The sequence below is a fragment of the Plectropomus leopardus genome, chromosome 8 (assembly GCF_008729295.1).
Source record: "Plectropomus leopardus isolate mb chromosome 8, YSFRI_Pleo_2.0, whole genome shotgun sequence".
Lineage (NCBI taxonomy): Eukaryota > Metazoa > Chordata > Actinopteri > Perciformes > Serranidae > Plectropomus > Plectropomus leopardus.
Genome location: NC_056470.1, coordinates 28,558,649 through 28,577,061, shown reverse-complemented (window position 1 = coordinate 28,577,061; position 18,413 = coordinate 28,558,649). Strand labels below are relative to the sequence as shown.

At 41.5% G+C, this 18,413-nt stretch overlaps 1 protein-coding gene across 1 annotated transcript in view; it reads left to right on the top strand.

The window, feature by feature from the left end:
- Positions 1 to 18,413, top strand: part of LOC121947202 (membrane-associated guanylate kinase, WW and PDZ domain-containing protein 2) — a 53,138-nt gene that overhangs the window by 26,936 nt on the left and 7,789 nt on the right. The window contains exons 5-12 of the mRNA XM_042492139.1: positions 2,275 to 2,448; positions 4,511 to 4,706; positions 6,460 to 6,530; positions 7,649 to 7,810; positions 10,884 to 11,409; positions 12,230 to 12,779; positions 13,525 to 13,588; positions 13,693 to 14,106. Coding sequence (XP_042348073.1) covers positions 2,275 to 2,448; positions 4,511 to 4,706; positions 6,460 to 6,530; positions 7,649 to 7,810; positions 10,884 to 11,409; positions 12,230 to 12,779; positions 13,525 to 13,588; positions 13,693 to 14,106 — 2,157 coding nt within the window. The remainder of the gene's footprint in view (positions 1 to 2,274; positions 2,449 to 4,510; positions 4,707 to 6,459; positions 6,531 to 7,648; positions 7,811 to 10,883; positions 11,410 to 12,229; positions 12,780 to 13,524; positions 13,589 to 13,692; positions 14,107 to 18,413) is intronic.

Sequence of the window (18,413 nt, the reverse complement as noted above, 5' to 3'; positions counted from 1 at the left end):
AGCCTGATTTCTAGATCTTCTTTTCTAGTTTCTAGTTTTTTTTTAACACTCAGTGCTAGATAGAGCTGCCAAAAATGAAAGTGACGTGTGTTATGTTACATTCTCTCGTGAATGCGAGCAATAAAGTTGAGTAGAGCTGACCGTCCTCCTCATAAACTTGACGGTGCTTTTCTCATTTCAGCAGACAGGCTAGCTGAATGGCTAAACTTGTCATTTAAACAATTCAAAATACTAAAAACAGTCGTAAATACTACGAATAATATATAACAAAAGTAAAGAGCTAACTGCAAAAACTTAAATAACTAACTTCAGGGTGAAATGTGATCATTAAGGTCAGAGGCGAAGGTAATGTTACTCTATAGTTGACAAGAGTTTTAACAAAAATCACCCTTTTCACTGTTTGTGATTGTGATTTTGTGATTTTGTTGTGATCTTTCAGATAATCACCTCAGTGTTTTTAATAACTGCCACATTAGCTAATCATTCGGTTTAGCATCAGTTCACTTTATCGCAATTTTTAAAGCTTAGCCATAAGTGTGTGAAAGAGCTGCCAAAACATAAAGTGACTGATGTACACCAATAAAAAAAACCCACTATTTTTAAGAATGAATGATTAAAGTTATCAACATTATAGATAAAGCTAACTGTAAAAAGTAAAGGAAGTAAACAAACGTGCACTTCATAAAAAGAATATATGTCATTGTGCAAGAATTTCTTGGCCAGGTGCAGCAATTTCTTGGAGTCTCTGCTGGTCGCCTGCAAGCTTCGGGTGATGACAGGGATGATAAAACGTGTTAATTAGTGAGCTGTAGAGGTGCTGGTGGGTGGATTTTGTTACATTTAGACAGAGTCGGCCCAGCTGCTTTAAATAAAGAACACGTATTGGCAGTTTTTGGCTGTGATGAACGAGGTTTACATAGTTCATAATAAGGCAGTCAGCTGCCATCTCTTTATGCATATTAATGTCATCAGGTGTTGCTTGGCTCATGTCTTTCTCCCCCGCAGACTCCTCCTCCTCTTCCTCTCCTATAAGGGTCAGAGTGCTGCCTCTGATTAAAAACCCTCCATACATTAGCATCCATAATTTATAAGAGTTTAATGGGAGCAATAAATGTCATCCTCACTTGCCTTCCGTGTGACATTGACAGACACATCGCTACAGCAAAGCAATCGGGAGTATCAGCAGCATTGTCGCCTGCAGAAACCGCAGCAAATGGTGACGGCTGGTGACCTTGTTGTAGAGTTCAGTAATCTAATGTTTCCCCTCAGCCCATTTGGGTCTCCACAAGCCAAATGGAGGGGTGGAGGTAATTTCATTTCTTGTTTAGCAGCTGGAGCAGATGGCTACAACTGACAATATAGAATATATACAATGGATGATCTCAGGGGACACGTAATGCACATACATATAAGCATGTAGCATGTATGTGCTGTCTGTGTGCAAAATGGCATGAACCCAGCCTGCTACTGAATATGTGAATATAGAAAATCTTTTGTTTCATATCAGATTGGAAGTCAGTAATATGTCTATGCCTGGGTACAAAGAAATCTGTTTCACAAACCTGCATAATAATACATGATGTGTCCAAGGACTGTCAGAAATGTGAAAATCCAACAAAAAACAGTGTTTTTTACAGTTTGTAGTTATGATAAATGTTGTAATTTTGGTGATTTTTGATGAAAAGATGCATGTTTTCTTCAAAAATCACCAAACCATTTAAAGGACAAAGAAGGCATAATCTTTTCTTCAAAAATCACTATAATTGTTTACGGACACCAGAATTAAAAAAAAATCGTCAACATGTTTTCTTGTAAAAAATAAACAAACAAAAAAAATCTAAAATGTTTTCTTTACAAACCACCTTAAAGGCTTAAAAAATTATTTGACATGCCTCCCCCTTTTTTTATACTAGCCCTCCCCTTTCATAAATAATGATGGCTTCCTTAGTTATATTTTAACATTGAGTTTTAATCCTGTTCTGAGTCTTTTTTTTAATAATGTATATTTTTAAAAGCTATTATATAATAATGAAAAAGACCCGATTAGGAGTATGGATGGTTGTTTCAGAGCATGTATGGTCTTAAACATTTACTTCAAAGTCATGGAAATTTATTGGTAAAAATGTGTATGAACCCTGTAATGCAGACTGTGTGCTGTTTCTGACCACCTTTAGATTAATGTGGTTTTATTTAAAGCAAACAGTTTTACACTTTGTTGTTTTCACTGCAACTCCATCTCTCAAGACGCCTTTCTCTTGTCCTTCTCTGTCTCAGGGAATTACTACGGCACACCTCGGCCCGTCCACATCAGCGCAGACAGCCCCCCCATCACCTACCAGGAACACCGCAACCTGCTCAGAAACTTCCGCACACGCAGCAAATCGCTCAGCAACCTGGAAAAGGCTGCAGAGGACGGCGAGAACAGCGAGGACGACTCAGGCCTGTCAGGCGAGTATCACTAAAGCTGGTGACAGCGTGTGTGAGCAAAGTCATACATGTAAAGTGGAGCATTACATTCTTATTTTGGTCCAGTTTTTTTAAAAAAAGTCTTCAAATGTATCTGTTAAGCACTGCACAGTAGCCGCATCTAAATACTGCATTGTCCCTCTATCTTTAGCTCCAGTCTCTGATACCCAAATTAATCAATCATTTGCACGATTAGTATGCTCTAAACTCTCAGTGGGGCTGTGGCCTCATCGATCGCTGGATCACCTCCAAAGGAAGGTCAGGCTGCCTTAGGTCGCGCAGGCAAGGAGGTGAGCAGATAGGCAAATGTGCCCACAAGGAGGTAAGGGAGAGTCGTGTTATGAGGAAGCAGAAAAGTGTTAAATCATTAGGCTCAACTAAAACACGGAGTCATTATGGATTTTTGTCCTTTAATGGGGGAAAAACTTTTTCTGTTTTTGATGTGATGGATGACTCATTGTGCCAGACATGGTTTATTTTGTTAGGATTAAAAGGCGTATTAATCACTAGTGGGGGAGGGTGTATTCATTTATTCAAAGCTGAACAATCCAATTTTATCCTTTTCAGAAATAAAAAGAAGTTATCCAAAAGAAGATGCTAAATATTTGGTTAATAATACTGAAATCAACCAAGTCATTACTGCAGAAGTTTAGGTTTACCAATCTGCAGTCCTCACTGCTAGATGACATTAAATCCCCCTAAATCTTACACGCAGTTCATTTAAAGTATCTAAGTAAAAGCATTCGTCTTGCAGAAAGATGTCCTCTGTGACTGATAATATAGTCCAGTAAAATTTATTCAAGGAGTCAAGGTCCCAGTCAAGAGGTCTGAGGGGTCGGACGATGATTAATGGAGTTGGAAAGAAAAAAAACCAACAAATTTCTGCATAAAAACTGTGTGCTCATTTTGTGGAGTTTTCTTTAATCTCTTATGTGAAAAAAAATAATTTGACTTCATTTGGCCTTAAACATTTATTATCAGCTGCAACCAGCAGAATGGTCTTGCTAATATGGTTTTTATTTTAGGTCGATTTAAACAGGATAACGCTAAGTGCAATCTTGTGTTTCAAGGGTTAAATGAAGCCACCTGAGAAGCTCAGAGGGGAAATCATTCTGTGGGGAAACTGCTAAAAATTCATCTGACATCTGAAATGGGAAAAGGGGCCTCAACTTGACACTTCTTTTTAAGTAGTGGAGGAAAAAGTACAATATTTAATTAAATGAGATAAAATGGAAAAACTCAAGTAAAGTTCAGGTTTGAGTACCTAAAAGTGCAACTACAATCATGAAAGCATTGTTGGAGAGTTGCAGAAGTGATGGCAACAAGAAACTAGAGCACACCGGAGCTGAACAGAAGGCGAGCATGAGATTAGATGTTTAGGGTAAGGGAGCGAAGCAGCGACACAGGGTGGTGGTGGAGGCAGGCAGGGAGGTTGAGTGTTAGGAAAGGTGGAGGCAGGGAGCCAGAATGGTACAGCAGATAAGAGAGAGGCGGGCAGAGTGGGAGGTGAGAAACGCAGGCGGGCAGAGATCCAGATAGCTAGAGACGTGCTCCAAACAGGCAGGTAGGGCAGCAGGCAGCCTGGATTGTTGAGCGAGGTGAGTACAGGATTCATGCAGGATGGAGTTTGAGAGAGCCATCCAACACCCTGACCTCTGCTGAGTCATCCTCTGAAGTGATACCGTGTGGGCGGATGGGTTCGGCAGCACTTGTCGAGTACAGCGGGACTCAGGACGCCCCATGTTATGTCCTACATCCCTCAGATCCATGCTGAAGGACAGCCACAAGGACAGCTCTGCAGAAAATATGCTTATTTTTCTTCTGCTAGTCGTGTGGCATGCATGGTCACACGCTCTGCCTCCTTTGGGGGGGACAAAGCCGGCCGAGATGCTGACCTCAGGTCTTTTTTGCCTGACATGGAACTGCCAGCAGCAGGTCGTTACAGACTGCAAGAGAGAAACTTTTTCACCTCCTGCATCTGTTAAATAATATATCACTGCTGAGTTTAGATTTTAAACACTCTTTCATGACATTTTAATTACAGGAGGCTCTGCGGGTGTCAGCAGCAGCGTCCCTCCCAGCCATCGGTCCCCCGGGCGGCCCCGGGCCTCCAGCAGCGGGGATGGTCGCATCATAGAGAACGGGATCATCGGCAGCAGAATCGGTGCCAGGGTGAGAAGCATGATGCCTGATCATTGGGAACAGGCCTTCAGTGACCCCGGAGAGTCTCACTACACAGAGTGAGTATCTGCATGCTCCTCACGAAGCTTTTAAAGGAATAGTTCACCATTTGGTAAAATACACTCTTTGAGCTTATTCAACCACGCAGCGGCAAAGTGTGGCTTTTTTTTTGCAGCTGGTAGATGTTTTCAAGTGTTTCAGGTGGGAAGAGATTCTTTAAAACATGGATCAACATGTCACAGGAGTCATTGGTCTCTGTTTACTGATGGGCTGTTTATTCTCTGCAGTTGCAATTCGCCCATAAAAGTTAAACTATAAACTTTTACTTTGGCTGGAGCTCGCTAAACTCAGAGCAACCACCGTAAGTTTCCACTAGTCATTGCTTGGCAGCTCATTGTAGGTCTCTGTTCACTAAATATGAAGCTGGAGCCACAAGATGGTTAGCATAAATGCTGGAAAGGAGGAAAAAGCTTAGCTTGTCTGAAGGTAAAACCTACCAGCACCCTCTAAAGCTGTCTAATTTATCATGTTAACATAATATGTTTGTTTTTCTAGTCTGTACCAAACTTGAGTGCAAAAACAAGTTTTGCGGTCACTGCCTCTGGTAAATTTGTGTCAAAGTCTTTTTGCACACACACTTACCTTAGTCTGGCTCATCAGCTGCCGTTCTCAGTCAGTGTTGCCGTTTTCACAATCCCACGTAGCAGACCTACGTTTTAGCGCTATGTGTGAAACAACAACAACCTCCTAGCAAGCAACCTTCATGCTGAAACGTCTCTATGTGGTGTTTTATTTTGCAGGGATTTAGTTATTTTAATGTTAGTGCTCGTCTCTTCACCAAAACAAGTTCACCCCCGACACTACTGTGCAAGGACACTGTCGCTGCATCTTGGACTTAGCATAAACCAAGATGTTGTGTTTGGGTTAAAAAAATAAAAACAAACTAAAGTGTTTTTTTTTGTTTGTAAGCGTGAACTAATAATGGGTTCAGCCAGACCCTTCTGAGCCTAAAGGTGTAACAATACATAGATCTACAACGATATGTCAATTCAATGACCAATGATCCAGTATTGTTAATGCAAAATGAAAACACTTACATATTGTCACCCTTATTTTGAAATTCCCATGGGACGCCTGTGATACCATTTCTGTCTAAGTGCACCTTCTTCCTAAAACTTCAGAGCTGGCGGCCCAGCAACAGGCAGATAATGATGAGCAGCCAAGAGGAACAATGAGGAAATTTACTGATGCTGAATCACATCAGTTGCAGGTTGCTGAATTCAATCAGATCAAAATTATCTTTGTGATATCAGCAAATATTATATTGTTATCCAAAGAGTCATATTGTATCGTGATGAAATTTATGATTTACATTCCTAGCCTAAAAATATCTCTTACTTCAACAAGCAGCACAGGATCATAACTTCTCATCACATTTTTGCCCTGCAATTTTTGAATGGATGTTGTTTTCACCTTTAGAGGTGCTGATTGAAGTATTTATGTTAGCATTAGCCAAAGCTAATTGTCTCATAGCTCCAGCTTCATATTTAATGGAGAGCCATAAGAGTGATATAGATCTTTCATCTAACACTCGTCAAGAAAGTGAAAATGGATATTCTCCAAAATGTCAGACTATTCCTGTAGTTTATTTACAGTAATAATTCATAAATATGCACTGAAAGCTGCAGATTAAAGTCTGTCAATAGCAGGTATCTCTGTTCTTAGTGTATTAAATTCCAATGCTGTAATATTATATACAGTAATGTAATGCTTCTGAAAAGGGAATCTTTTCTTTTGCTTTGTTTTTTCAAGTCGCATCCCAAAGAGGAACAACTGGCACAGTCCTCGAGCTTCAAGCAGAGAGACTGTCTACAAAAATGAATGTAAGCCTTTATGTGTCTTTCTTTATTTCCCATCTCTCTCTCTCTCTCTCTCCCTGGATGTAATTATTGCAACAATTGTGACACATTTAACCACTGAACAGCCTAAATGAATAATTTTGTCAAGAACGGAAGTAACAGACAGAGGCAGCTTGTTCGAGTCAAATGAGATGGAATGAGCTTTTTAGCTGAACGGAGACGTGTAAGTGATTAAGGCCTAAAGCTCGGAGCTGTTGGCGGCGAGCCAGACTCGCTGCTGTGGCTGGCAGGGGTCGACACGTGGATGGCATGTGACTGGCAACTTAATTTCATAATTTGGGTCACGTGACTCGCCGTCAAAAAAAACAAAACAACGTAATCTACTTTTTGATGTCTGTCTGACACGGCTGATTGCAAAACTGCAAGGAAGCCATCTGTGACAGTGTTATGAGTCCCAGTGAAGTGCAGTACACGCCTCTCACCAGCAGAAGGTGATATAATCTCCATTATGGCCATATCACCTGCATGTGAGAGGATTACTGTAAAATCTGGTGCAAATGGAATCCAAACTGACACTGGCATAATGTACGAGGGTGGATAAATGTTTAATTTATGCATTTTGGAATGATCGCTGCTCCACTTTATAAACATAGAGCTAAAATAAGAAGCAAACATGGGAGGAGAAACAGAATATGCAATAACATTTTGGATTTGGATCGGACATCATGGATTTGGTGATGCAAAGTGAGAATAAACAGTAAATAAAAGCAGATTGCAGCACTGAGTTGGGTCAGTCTAATGGATTATGCGTCTGATTTTAAAGAAGTAATGGATTCAGCTTTTAATGCAATCTTTCTAGCAAACACTTTGTGTGTGCGTGTATCTATTTATTTATAAGCATTTCTTCTTAAAAGCCATCTGCCGATTGGTTTGCAATGCTTTGATTCTCTCTCTTTTCTCCTCACTCCTAAAACCCATCAGTTTGAACCATTTAGTTGTATAAACACACAGGACTGAAACTGTTATCACTCCTCTCTGATATACTTTTGCATTCTTGCCGCCTTGAAGACTTTTCCAACTAAGAGCCATCTTTATCTCATCCTCTTTCTCTCTGTCGCTGTACATTTTTTGGTTGTGACCAGGGTTCACGGACCAGCCCGCGGAGCTCAGAGGTTTCCCTGTGCACACACATTTGACTAAGGGCTCCAGAGGGTTCGGGTTCAATATCGTCGGGGGCAGCAGGCCAAGAGAGTTCCTGCAGGTCTACAGTGTGACTTCAAGTGGACCCTCAGCACTCAAAACAGGTAAAAAATAAAATACAACAACGATGATTACTATGTGAGAAAGCTAGGTGGAATATAAAGAAAAAAAGATGTGCGAGATGTCGCCAATTGAGGGGAGGAGGTGCATGTTTTAAGACACAATAATACATTATTCTATTTATTTATTTTTTTCATATCAAGTTTTAAGTTTGAACAGGGTTCAGCGGGACGTTTGTTATATTGTTAACAAGCTAATTGCACTAATGACGGATCGAAAATGTGCAACATGCATGTTTTTAGACACTAGATACAAAACAAAAGCCAGAGACCGTGATTTATTAAGTTGCTGTTAGCTGTAAGTTTGTCACTTATAGGCAGAAGGCAGCAGATAATGTCGCCTCAGAGCCTTAGGGTGCAGAGTCTCTCCTCCTCTGGGCTGCTATATTGTGTTCACTGCTGTTTGTACGAAAGAGCAGCATGAAAGTTGAGAGCACTCACTCTGCAACAAAGTCTAGAGACCAAAACTTCATCAGAGGTACATTGCATAGCACACTGACAAGCAGAGGAAAAAAACAACAACTGCACAACTGATAGCAATCTTAGTCAACTGAAGGGTCATCGACTGATGAATCTCCAAGTTTTAGGGGTCAGCTGTAGACTTTCGAGTCCTAAACAAGTCATAATGCGCTTTTCTACACAAGTATTTCTAATATTAAATTTACAGAATCATGAATGTTTTCTAAAATTTGTACTTAATGGTTGTTAAAAAAATACTTGCTAGCTTAACATTAGCTCATTAATTATGTCATTATTGGCCTGAACTTAATGGTCTTTATGCAATTTCAAATGTCGAATGAAGTTGGAAGTTGTTGCGTCTTTGCCTGTAATTTAAGACTCACGACGCATACTGGAATTTGTTTTTTGCTGACCACCATGTAGTTTTTGTTCATAGAGAAAATTATCTTTGGTCTATTTTTTTCCAGTTGTTTTTTAATGTCTCTCTGCCGCAACTTGATTGGATGCTGTTCATTTAGTTAAAACAAAGAGGATCTGGTGAGATGACTCTAGACTTGCTGAGAATGAATAGTGTCTATGTCGTTTTTTTCAAGTAAACTATTAAAGAAGGAAAGGTCACGATGTCTGTGATAGCGTTCGAATTCTGCTTTGGAGCCATGTAGTGCCACATCTATTGAAGTTAATGCAGCGTTAGATGACTAACATTAGTATGGATGTAAATCCCTCTGCAAAGTATTGTAGCATTTGGTCAGGTCTTGATTTAGAAGATATTTACCTAATCGAAAGGCTGTTTCTGTGATTCCAGAATAATAATCAGCATTGATAAACTGATCTGCTTATAATTGCAGTCTGGTCAGTGGTAGTAGGTCCGACCCGCCCTGTTTGGACCAAACAGGCTTGAGACAGATCCATGATCTCTTTGTAGACCAGTAACAAAAAAAAACAAACACATAGTTTGATGAAAAATACTAATCAACAGCAATTAATGTGTGTTTTTTAATCTTGTAAAAGAATTTTTCAGTCAAAGGTAAAACAACAAAGATATAATTCATTATAGTGTGATTTACGGTTCCCATCCCATTAACTCCAACAGAACTGGCACCAAATCCTGGCAGCAATGCAAAATGAGAACATTGTCACTGATGTTCTGACCTTTTCTTCTTTCACAGTTTCCTGAAGTTGATTTAGGAAATTAAGGGAAATGAAATCAGTCTTGGCACACTTTTTAAATAACACGCTTTTTAATCATTTGGCTTAGGAGAAGGTATCAAGTATTTTTAAGTCAAAAGGCTGAAATCAAAGTGAAGCCACGAGTTATTGATGTCAAGTCAAGTTCAAGTAGAGTTGCAAGTATTTTTTGATTTCGTCAAGTTGAGTCTTAAGTCATCAAATTTGTCGCTTGACTCTGGCTTGTGTACAAGTCACATGACTCTAGTCCACACCTCTGGCAGACTGAGAGAAATTGTGCAAAAAGTGAAAACAGAAAGTATTTTAATAAGCGGTGTGTTTCAGCAGCCTGTCTCTGCAGTTTCATGTCTCCACTCTGTCGGATTAAACCTGTGGAAATTTCTGATCTCCCACAGCGAGTGTATATCACAATCAGCCGTAATCCTCAGGGTCAGCACACCATAATCAAGCTATCATAACACACGCATATGCAACAGTACGCATCCACTTTACACACACTTGAACACACACACACACAAATGCCCATACAGGCCGATATTACCACTCTAGGAAGCCACGGCACAAGCTGTCTCAGCAGGGGCTGATCTAGTTCATATCTGTTAATAGGTTTAGAGGGATTAGTTGGTTGGATTAGTCCACACCCACACAAAACACACAGACAGTGTTTCATTTGCAAAACACACTTATCTGCACATTTAAACGTGAAAATGTTAAAAAAAAAAAAAAAAGTTGAAGGAGTAATGTGTATAAAAAGATCACAAAAATGTGTCATTTTGCTGCAGATGAGTAACCCTTTGAAACTTGTGCAAATTGTCTTGATTTCTTTGAGCAACAAAAGAATGTCAACGCCAAATCTCTTCATGTAGCACATTTGAAACTGTAGTTGACCAAAGTGCTGAAAAATCCTAAAACCAAGGGACAAAACAACTAGAAACGAGTAAAACATAATAAAGAGAGTACAAAATAAAATGCAAGAGATACAGCACAATACTTTAAGTCGAAGTGCCTCAGCTCAACTGAGGGTCTGAAGCAGCGACTTAAAGGTTTCTCGGGACTGAGCAGCTCTTACATGAACAGGTAGACTGTTCCACACATGAGGGGCAGCCACTGCAGAAGCTCGGCCACCTCTGTTGTTATTGCGGGACCTAGGAACCTTTAACAGCATTTGGTTGTTGGACCTCAAATATCTAGCTGGAGTGTGATGGTGTAAAAGTTCTGTTAAATAAGGTGGTGCCAGCCCGTATAAAAGAAGAAGAAATTGAACTAAACTGCTGAGGGTTCAAAGGTTTAAATACGTGTGAAAGGCTTCTGAAAGCAGCACAAGTAAAGTAATGTCGCTCCAGGTTTCAAAGGGTTAAAGATGCCAAGTTTTCTAATAATATCTCAATGTGCTTTCTTTGTGCTTTATTAGCGGACATCCTGGTGTACATCAATGACGTTTGTGTGTTGGGAGTGTCTCACAAAGAGGTGGTCGAGATGCTGAAGTCGGTGCCTGTGGGCCACAGTGTGGACGTAGAGGTCAGAAGAGGGTATCCAATGCTCTACAACCCTGACGGTTGTCCCAAGCAGCCCCCGCCGAGGCTGATGGAGAGCGGGGAGCCCATCGTACCACCCACCACCACCCAGCCTCAGCCTCTTCACCAACTACCTCGCCTCCCGACACCCACTCCCCACACACAGCACTTTAACTACAACGGGGTCCACAGTGACGGGAGTTACATGGAGTCAGGGGTGACTCTAGACGCCAATGGGAACGCCATGTCTTTCGCTACCAGACAGCAGCTCTCATACAGGCGCTTGAGTATGAGCAACGCTGCGTCTTCCCCTCCTGTGCGTCCTCCACGTTCACTGAGAAGTTTGGCCCGGCTGCAGTCGTTCGACCCAACACTCGCCAGCCAGAGTGACAGCGAAGTTGTTTCAGCCATCGGTTCACACAGGTAACGGCGACACGTAAGACCTAAAGGAGGTTCATGGAGAGATTGTACTGATGAGGTGCATTCATCTGAATAAGGGCTTTGTGATATGGATAACAAATATCACAGTATTTTTGATAAAATATCTCAATATTGATATTGCAACAACATTGTGAGGTTGACTGTTGGTGCTTTCACAAAACATAATTAGATTTTTGATAAATAACTTAGGGTGTCTAGCGTGGAAGCATTTTACCAGTTACCTTTTGTTCAAGCAATGGGGAAAAATGCATCTTGTATAAAGTTATATGGTCCAGGAGGCAGTGACAGGTCAGAAATACATTAGTGTAGGACAGTACAGTACAGTACGATCTAATGTACCTTTATCCATTTATTTAATATTTCTAGATCTGCAACAATATTTTTTTAGTTAGTGCAAGGACTTCCAAAATATTCCATGCAAAAAATTACATACTCTAATAAAAAATATTAATAATAATTAGTTTTTTAATGGTGTTGTTTGTTTTTTTTTGTTTTTCATTATCTTCCCTCTAATTTGTATTGTGGCTGTTTTGTTAACTAATTAATCATTTTAAAATAAAATTCCAAATGTTAGATGGTTTCAGCTTCTCAAGTGTGAGTTTGCGGTGCTTTTTTATATTTGTTAGTCGATGAAATATTTGAAATAGTTGACATTTCATAGACTAATGGAAAAATCCAGAAAGTAATTGAAAATAATGACAATAATCTTTAGTTGCATCCCTGAACATTTCAGTAGCAGAATATGTGACAAAACAATGACAAACTGTATTTACTATTGATTTTGACTGTTCTTTTCCATCAGGGCATCAATGATCCGTAACCACAACAACAACTCCCTCTCAACACCCCCTCATCCTTATCGTTATGGCACAGCCAAGTCGTCTGAGAGCGACCTGTCCACCTGCACGCTGTCCGGCTCCCGGCTGCCTCTGCCTCAGTCCCCGAGGAGGCCCTCGTCCTCCCCCGGCGGCCCCCGCAGCGCTCACTCACGCCTCTTCAGACCGCAGACCTCACACCTCAGACCTTCTCCCACACCTGACAGCCCCCACCACCGCGGCTTCAACGGTTTCCATGGTAACACTAGCCCCGGTGCAAGCCCCACCAGTCTGTCCTCTCCCGGAGCTTTGAGTGTGGGCAGTGGCGGTTGCAGCGGAGGGGAGCTGGTGCCGGTGGCCTTGGCCCAGACCGAAGGAGACAGAGGACTCGGCTTCAGCTTGATGGCTGGCGGCCCAGGAGGCAGGATGACCATAGTGAAGAGAGTCTGGGACAGGAAGCAGTGCAACTCCCTGCAGCCAGGGGATGCTATTGTCAAAATCAACGGAGCAGACGTGCAGAGTCTGAGCATTGACCAGGTGATAATGGAGGAGCAGCGGGGGGGGAGTCAGGAGAAGAAATGAGGAACTAAACACAATTTACAGCTGATTTGTTGAAACAGTGGTTCATGTCCAAATTACTTACCACCTCCTCTGTCACAAAGTGCACGAGATAAATCAGTTCAATCAGAGCATCATTTATTTCCCCTTTTTGTTTTTGATTTTTTTTCTCTCTTTTTTATTAAATTTAAATATAGTGAGACACCACAGTGATGCGTAGTTTAGTCATAAGTGAATAAACACATTGATCCCTTCCCCTTGTCCCTTTAAATTAAACTACCTATCAGGTCATACAAGTAAAGCTGAAATTATTTGTCGATTAATCAGTTAACAAAGGGATAGAAAACTAATGAACTATTTTAACATTTTCTTTTTTTTTTTTAAATAATTTTTATTTTTATTTTATTTTGGGGGGGTTGCTTTTTTTTAAAATTTATCGCAAGAAAATTTTGAGCATCAAACTTTCCTTAATTTCCTGCATTCGGGCAAATTTTTATTTATCAGTTTGTGCCTTTCTGCATGAATTTATATGTTTACATCTCTCTTTGGGTCTTTTACTTTTAATATTATAAATACATTTTTGTGATTATACTTGCTTACTTTACCTAGGTAAAGTATGTTTGTAAGAGTATTTTCACAGTGGGGTATTTGTATGTTTATTTAAGTAAATGAACTGATTACTTTCTCCCCACTGGTGCCAATATACTTGTGTGTTTGTTGACAGGTACAAACGGTCCTCCAGGAACACACCAAACAGGCAGAAGTCATCTTGTTGGTTTACAGAGGAGGTAAATGATTCACATTGTTGTAGAGTTGGTGGTTTTAGTCACGAACAAACAAGTGTTTGTTGTAGCTTCATTCAAATCACAGTTGTTTTCTCTCACATTATCAGGCACTTATCACTCAACCGTCTCCCCCGGCTCCATCCGGAGACTCCCCCCGCCTCTCCTCCGCCCCCCTCCACCACCTGTTGAATCAGACACCTCCTCTCTGCTCCCGGAGGCTCTGCCTATGCCCCGCACCTCCATCAGCACCCCTCCCTCCCCTGCCCCGACGCGCTCCTCGCTGATCCAGAGCACCAGTTTCCTGGAGTCGATTCCAGTGACCCTGACGATGGAGCCCAAAGACTGGATCAACACAGGCCTGGAGGACGAGGCGGGCGGCGTCACAGTGCCGAACTCAGGTCTGGAGAGGCAGGGAGGGGAACGAACTCGGCCACTGCGAGGGTTTGATGTGGAGCTGAGGAGGAAGCCAGGAGAGGGCTTTGGGTTCGTCATCGCCTCTCAGGACGTGGAGAACGGAAAGGGTGAGCGCCAACCACACTGTAACAAATCCTACTATGGAACAAGTAAATCAAGTTAAATGCTTTAAATGTAGTGTTTTGGAAGAAGAAGTGGACGGGCATTACGCAGCAGTAGTTGAACTATTCTGGCCCAGTCAAACCATTTGGTTACCTGCCCAGGGAAACAGGTTTTATTTGGATGCCCTTGTGGACAGATGCACCATTAAGTAATTACAGATTAAATAGTGGTCAACGTGGCTACATGCCACCGGATGAGTCATGATGCATCATCAACGCTTTCCTTATAAAGTGATATTTCCTTCCCTGTTGGTTTTATTTGCATTGTTAGGAAGTCAGTTTTGGCATCCACTGTTGTCGCAGATTGATTTATCGTCTTGTTTACTTTTGGCTAACTGGAAGCAGAATTACTCATTTGCATATTTCCCATCTGTGGTCAAGAAAAGTTAATGCAAATGCAGTGCCCTTGCAGTATTTGTAGTTTTACAGGGGGTTAAGTGCTGGGCAGTACCTTCCTGAAGTTTCAGCTTGGTACTTGGTACTTGGACTCCGTGAAGTCACTACTCCCTCCAAAAAATAGTCATAAAACAACTTGCCATTTTAACACTTAAGTTTTTGTATTGATTAAAGGAACTTTATCCAGCATTCAGAGCATTAATGTGGCAGCCAACCACTGTTTGCAGTGTAAAGGTATAGTGGAGTAATTGTGTCTTGCTCTCTTAGTGTGTTACCTTCCACAACTTGCCAGCCCCTAACAGTAATAAGGAGCACGCTCTGTATTTCTTCTAATGTTTCCTGGCTTGTTATTAGCTGGTAACTAGCTTCTAGAGGTCCAGGCAACTCAGCTGAAGGAATGAAGAGTGAGGCGTTCAAATACCGTCCTCCAACAGAAGACTTAGTGCAGTCTTTAACAGCAGAAATAATACACGGCTGTCTCATGAGGTTATGCTGGAGCCCTGAGTTTATCTAGACACTTTCACGCTGGCTAACATCACTCGTTGTGACATTTGGTCTTCACTCGCTGCCATGAGGGAGAGCGGCTTCTCACAACACACCGATGCACACGTCACACCCTCAGGTCACCCACAAGGCCACCGCCCTTAAAGGGGAGGGTGGGCTGGTAACACAAGCTTCTCTGTACTTCATTTGGTTGACGGTCTGACCTCACATGCATGTTAGTGCATGTGAGTCCTTGTGTGTGTGTATTCTGCTACACTGCACTGCACTTATGCAGTGGTTTCTGCTGGTAACACCATACTGACCCACAACATCATCAGAAGTGTGACGCCCTTGGGTCGCCCCATCCACGTCAGAGCTCAGCATTGGTCTTATTTTCCAGACCCACTCCCACCCTGGCACCTACACAGATAACCATTTAATTCTGTAATTCTGTATATTAACAGCTTGACATGACAGCAAAAATCCTTTAATAAACATCAGCAGTTAAAATAATTTGTTTAGCAACATGTTTAAAATTATCATTCTGGGCCATTTTATACATGTAAAACTAAGATAATATATTTTAAAACAAAGGAAATTCATGATAAGCAATTTAAAGGAATACTTTTTGCTTATTCTCATAGTATTGAGCAGCAAATCTCCAACGCAAAGTGCTTTTTCGTGACCATAGACTGCTAGTTACACACCTGACTAAAGTGGCTTTCTTATTCTAGATGGTGCAGAAGACAGAGCCAACACACAAATGTATAAAATGTTAAAAATTAAATTATTATTCTTATTATTTTCTTTTATTTTAATATGTGTATTACCTAAGATCCATGATCAGACTCATATGTTCTTTGTAATACCTTGGAGCAAATCTATCATTCGGGACACATTTTTTTGCCGATCACCTTCTGGGTATCCACGAATACCCAACCTGATGCAGAATTCTGCCCCACGTTAACACTGTTAGCTCTGTCAGCACTAGGCAGGTTTCCATTACAAATTTGAGCAAGACTTGAGCGATATTTTTGAAATTTCAATAAAACACAAATATGACTGTGTTGTTTGACTTCTCCTCTCACTATAACATTTCAAGAAGCATGGAGATGGATGTCCAAAACATAAGCAGGTTTATTTCTATTGCAGCCACCGCACTAGCCGTCATCCAATGGAAGGCCACATAGTCGTGTTATTCGAGCGATAATGGAAAGGCAAGCCCCTTATATATGGGAGCGGCCACATATGAGCGATTTCTGAGAGGTGATTATTCACAATTTCACAGAGGAATTGTGGATTCAAAACGTACGCATGACTCGTTTAAGAGTTATGATGCAATAACACCTCTGTCAGCGCCTGCTGCATCATGCCCGAGGGAGCCAGTCCCTACCGACAAGCGCATAGCCATAGCATCATGTGACCAATAAAGGCAAAAAAAGTGTTTCCATTGCAGTTTTGTGAAATATGACTTTTTCAAATCACCTGAAATACCACCTCATGCAAGTGTAAAAGCCTTTTTTGCAAGAAGTTTTTTTCAAAATTTTTTCCATTAGGCGTATTTTATATTTGCTATTTCAGTTTGTGCAGTTTGAAGGTTAATGGAAACTCCTACTGTTGCCTTTGTTAGCACTGTCTGCGCTGTTAGCATCGTTAGCTGCTGGCTGCTGGCTCTGCCACCTACATGTTGAGAGCCATGTGCAGGCAATTCAGGCCCAGACTCTGAATCAGAGATATGATCTAAATGTTGCACAGAGCTCTTTTTAACAAACAATATACAATGCATTGATTAGTACAACTTAGAGGTGCGAGTTGTTGGAGCCAGGTTAACTGTTTGCAAAGCTAAGCTAACAGGCTGCTGGCCATAGTTTCATATTTATTGTTCAGACACAGGGGTGGTATTGAACCTCTCATCCAACTCTCAGCAAGAAAATGAGGTGTGATTCCCCAAATGTCAAAATATTCCCACAAGTTAACAGGTTTATGTACCGTACATTTTTATATAGTTATTCTCGTCATAAATTCAGTTACTCTCCAGCAAAACGACCTTTTGTTTAAAGTCTCACATCACTAGCGTCTCCCTCTGTGTCTGACCTGACAGGACACTGAGGCTTGTTTATGTTCAGTCTGGGAAGCGAACACATCCTGCCCTGATTAGCTTTTAGTGTAGTGCTTGTGAATAGCCAGTTAGCCGCAGCATCACCATGATGTATCGCCCTCATCTCCTCTTCCTCCGTCTTGTGTTGGCTGCCCTCTGTTCCAGTTTGATGCAGTTCAATTTGCTTTATGGGCCGAGCGAACACACATTTACGTTTTCATGGTGAGATTAAGGTTGTAGGTGCACCTGTCTCTGCAGCACAGAGACCCTCCCTCCACCGTGTCCTCACTCTCCACTTCATTCTCACTCCTGTCATGTCTCAGAAACAAGTCCCCTCTGTCTCTCCATATCTGCCTTTAGCCTCTGCCGTTTCCTCTTCCTCTCATCACTCTTTCTCTCCATCGCTCTTATCTCCCTCACAGGCTCCCGCCCACTCTCCCTCTCTCTCTCTCACACCCCTTTACTCTGCAGTAAAAGCGTCCAGTCGGGTTTTTCAAAAGATTAAAACTCTCCCTCTCTCTCTCTATCTATCTCTCCCTCCCTCCGCTTCCCACCTACCTCTCCATTGCTCTCTGAATGCTCAAGAGAAATGCCACACTGAACATTTTCCCTCGCAGAGGAGCAACAGAGGGGGGACAGCAAACCTGTGTTTTGACCGTCACACGTGAATCTCGAACACCTCTGAGCTGCCTGACCTGAAGGAATTTAGGATCTTTTATTTTTTGGTTTTGTTTTCTGCGCATGCTATTCAGTGAGCCATGCTGGAGAGACTACAGTCTGCTTTGAAAACTGTCAAGGAGTCTAAACGTAATTATTCATTCTCGTTTCATGATTACTAAAACAAAACAAAAAAAAATCAAGGGTTTGGTGCAGTGTTTGACGTTAAGCTGTGTGTGTGATTCTGTGCTGCACGCTAAAGTTTGCTCGGTGAGACTTGTATGAAAGTTAGATTCACATGTCACATAGTTGATGATGCTGTGGCAATATGTATGTTATGTTATGTTATGTTTTTTTTTTATGCTGGATGAGGATTGCAGTGACAACAACATATTGAAGGGAATTTAAAATGTATATTTAACCCAGCCAGGCTTAAAGCATCACACGGCATGATGTGGTGATCTGTGTATTAGAGCCATTACTGAGCTACACAGGCAGCAAAATGAATGGATTTAACAGACGGTATTAGCAGAGTTCATCACACACACACACACTAGTTGTACGGAGGATGCTGCTAAAGATCAACAGTGCTCTCCCGGCTCTCCGGTGTGTGCAGGGC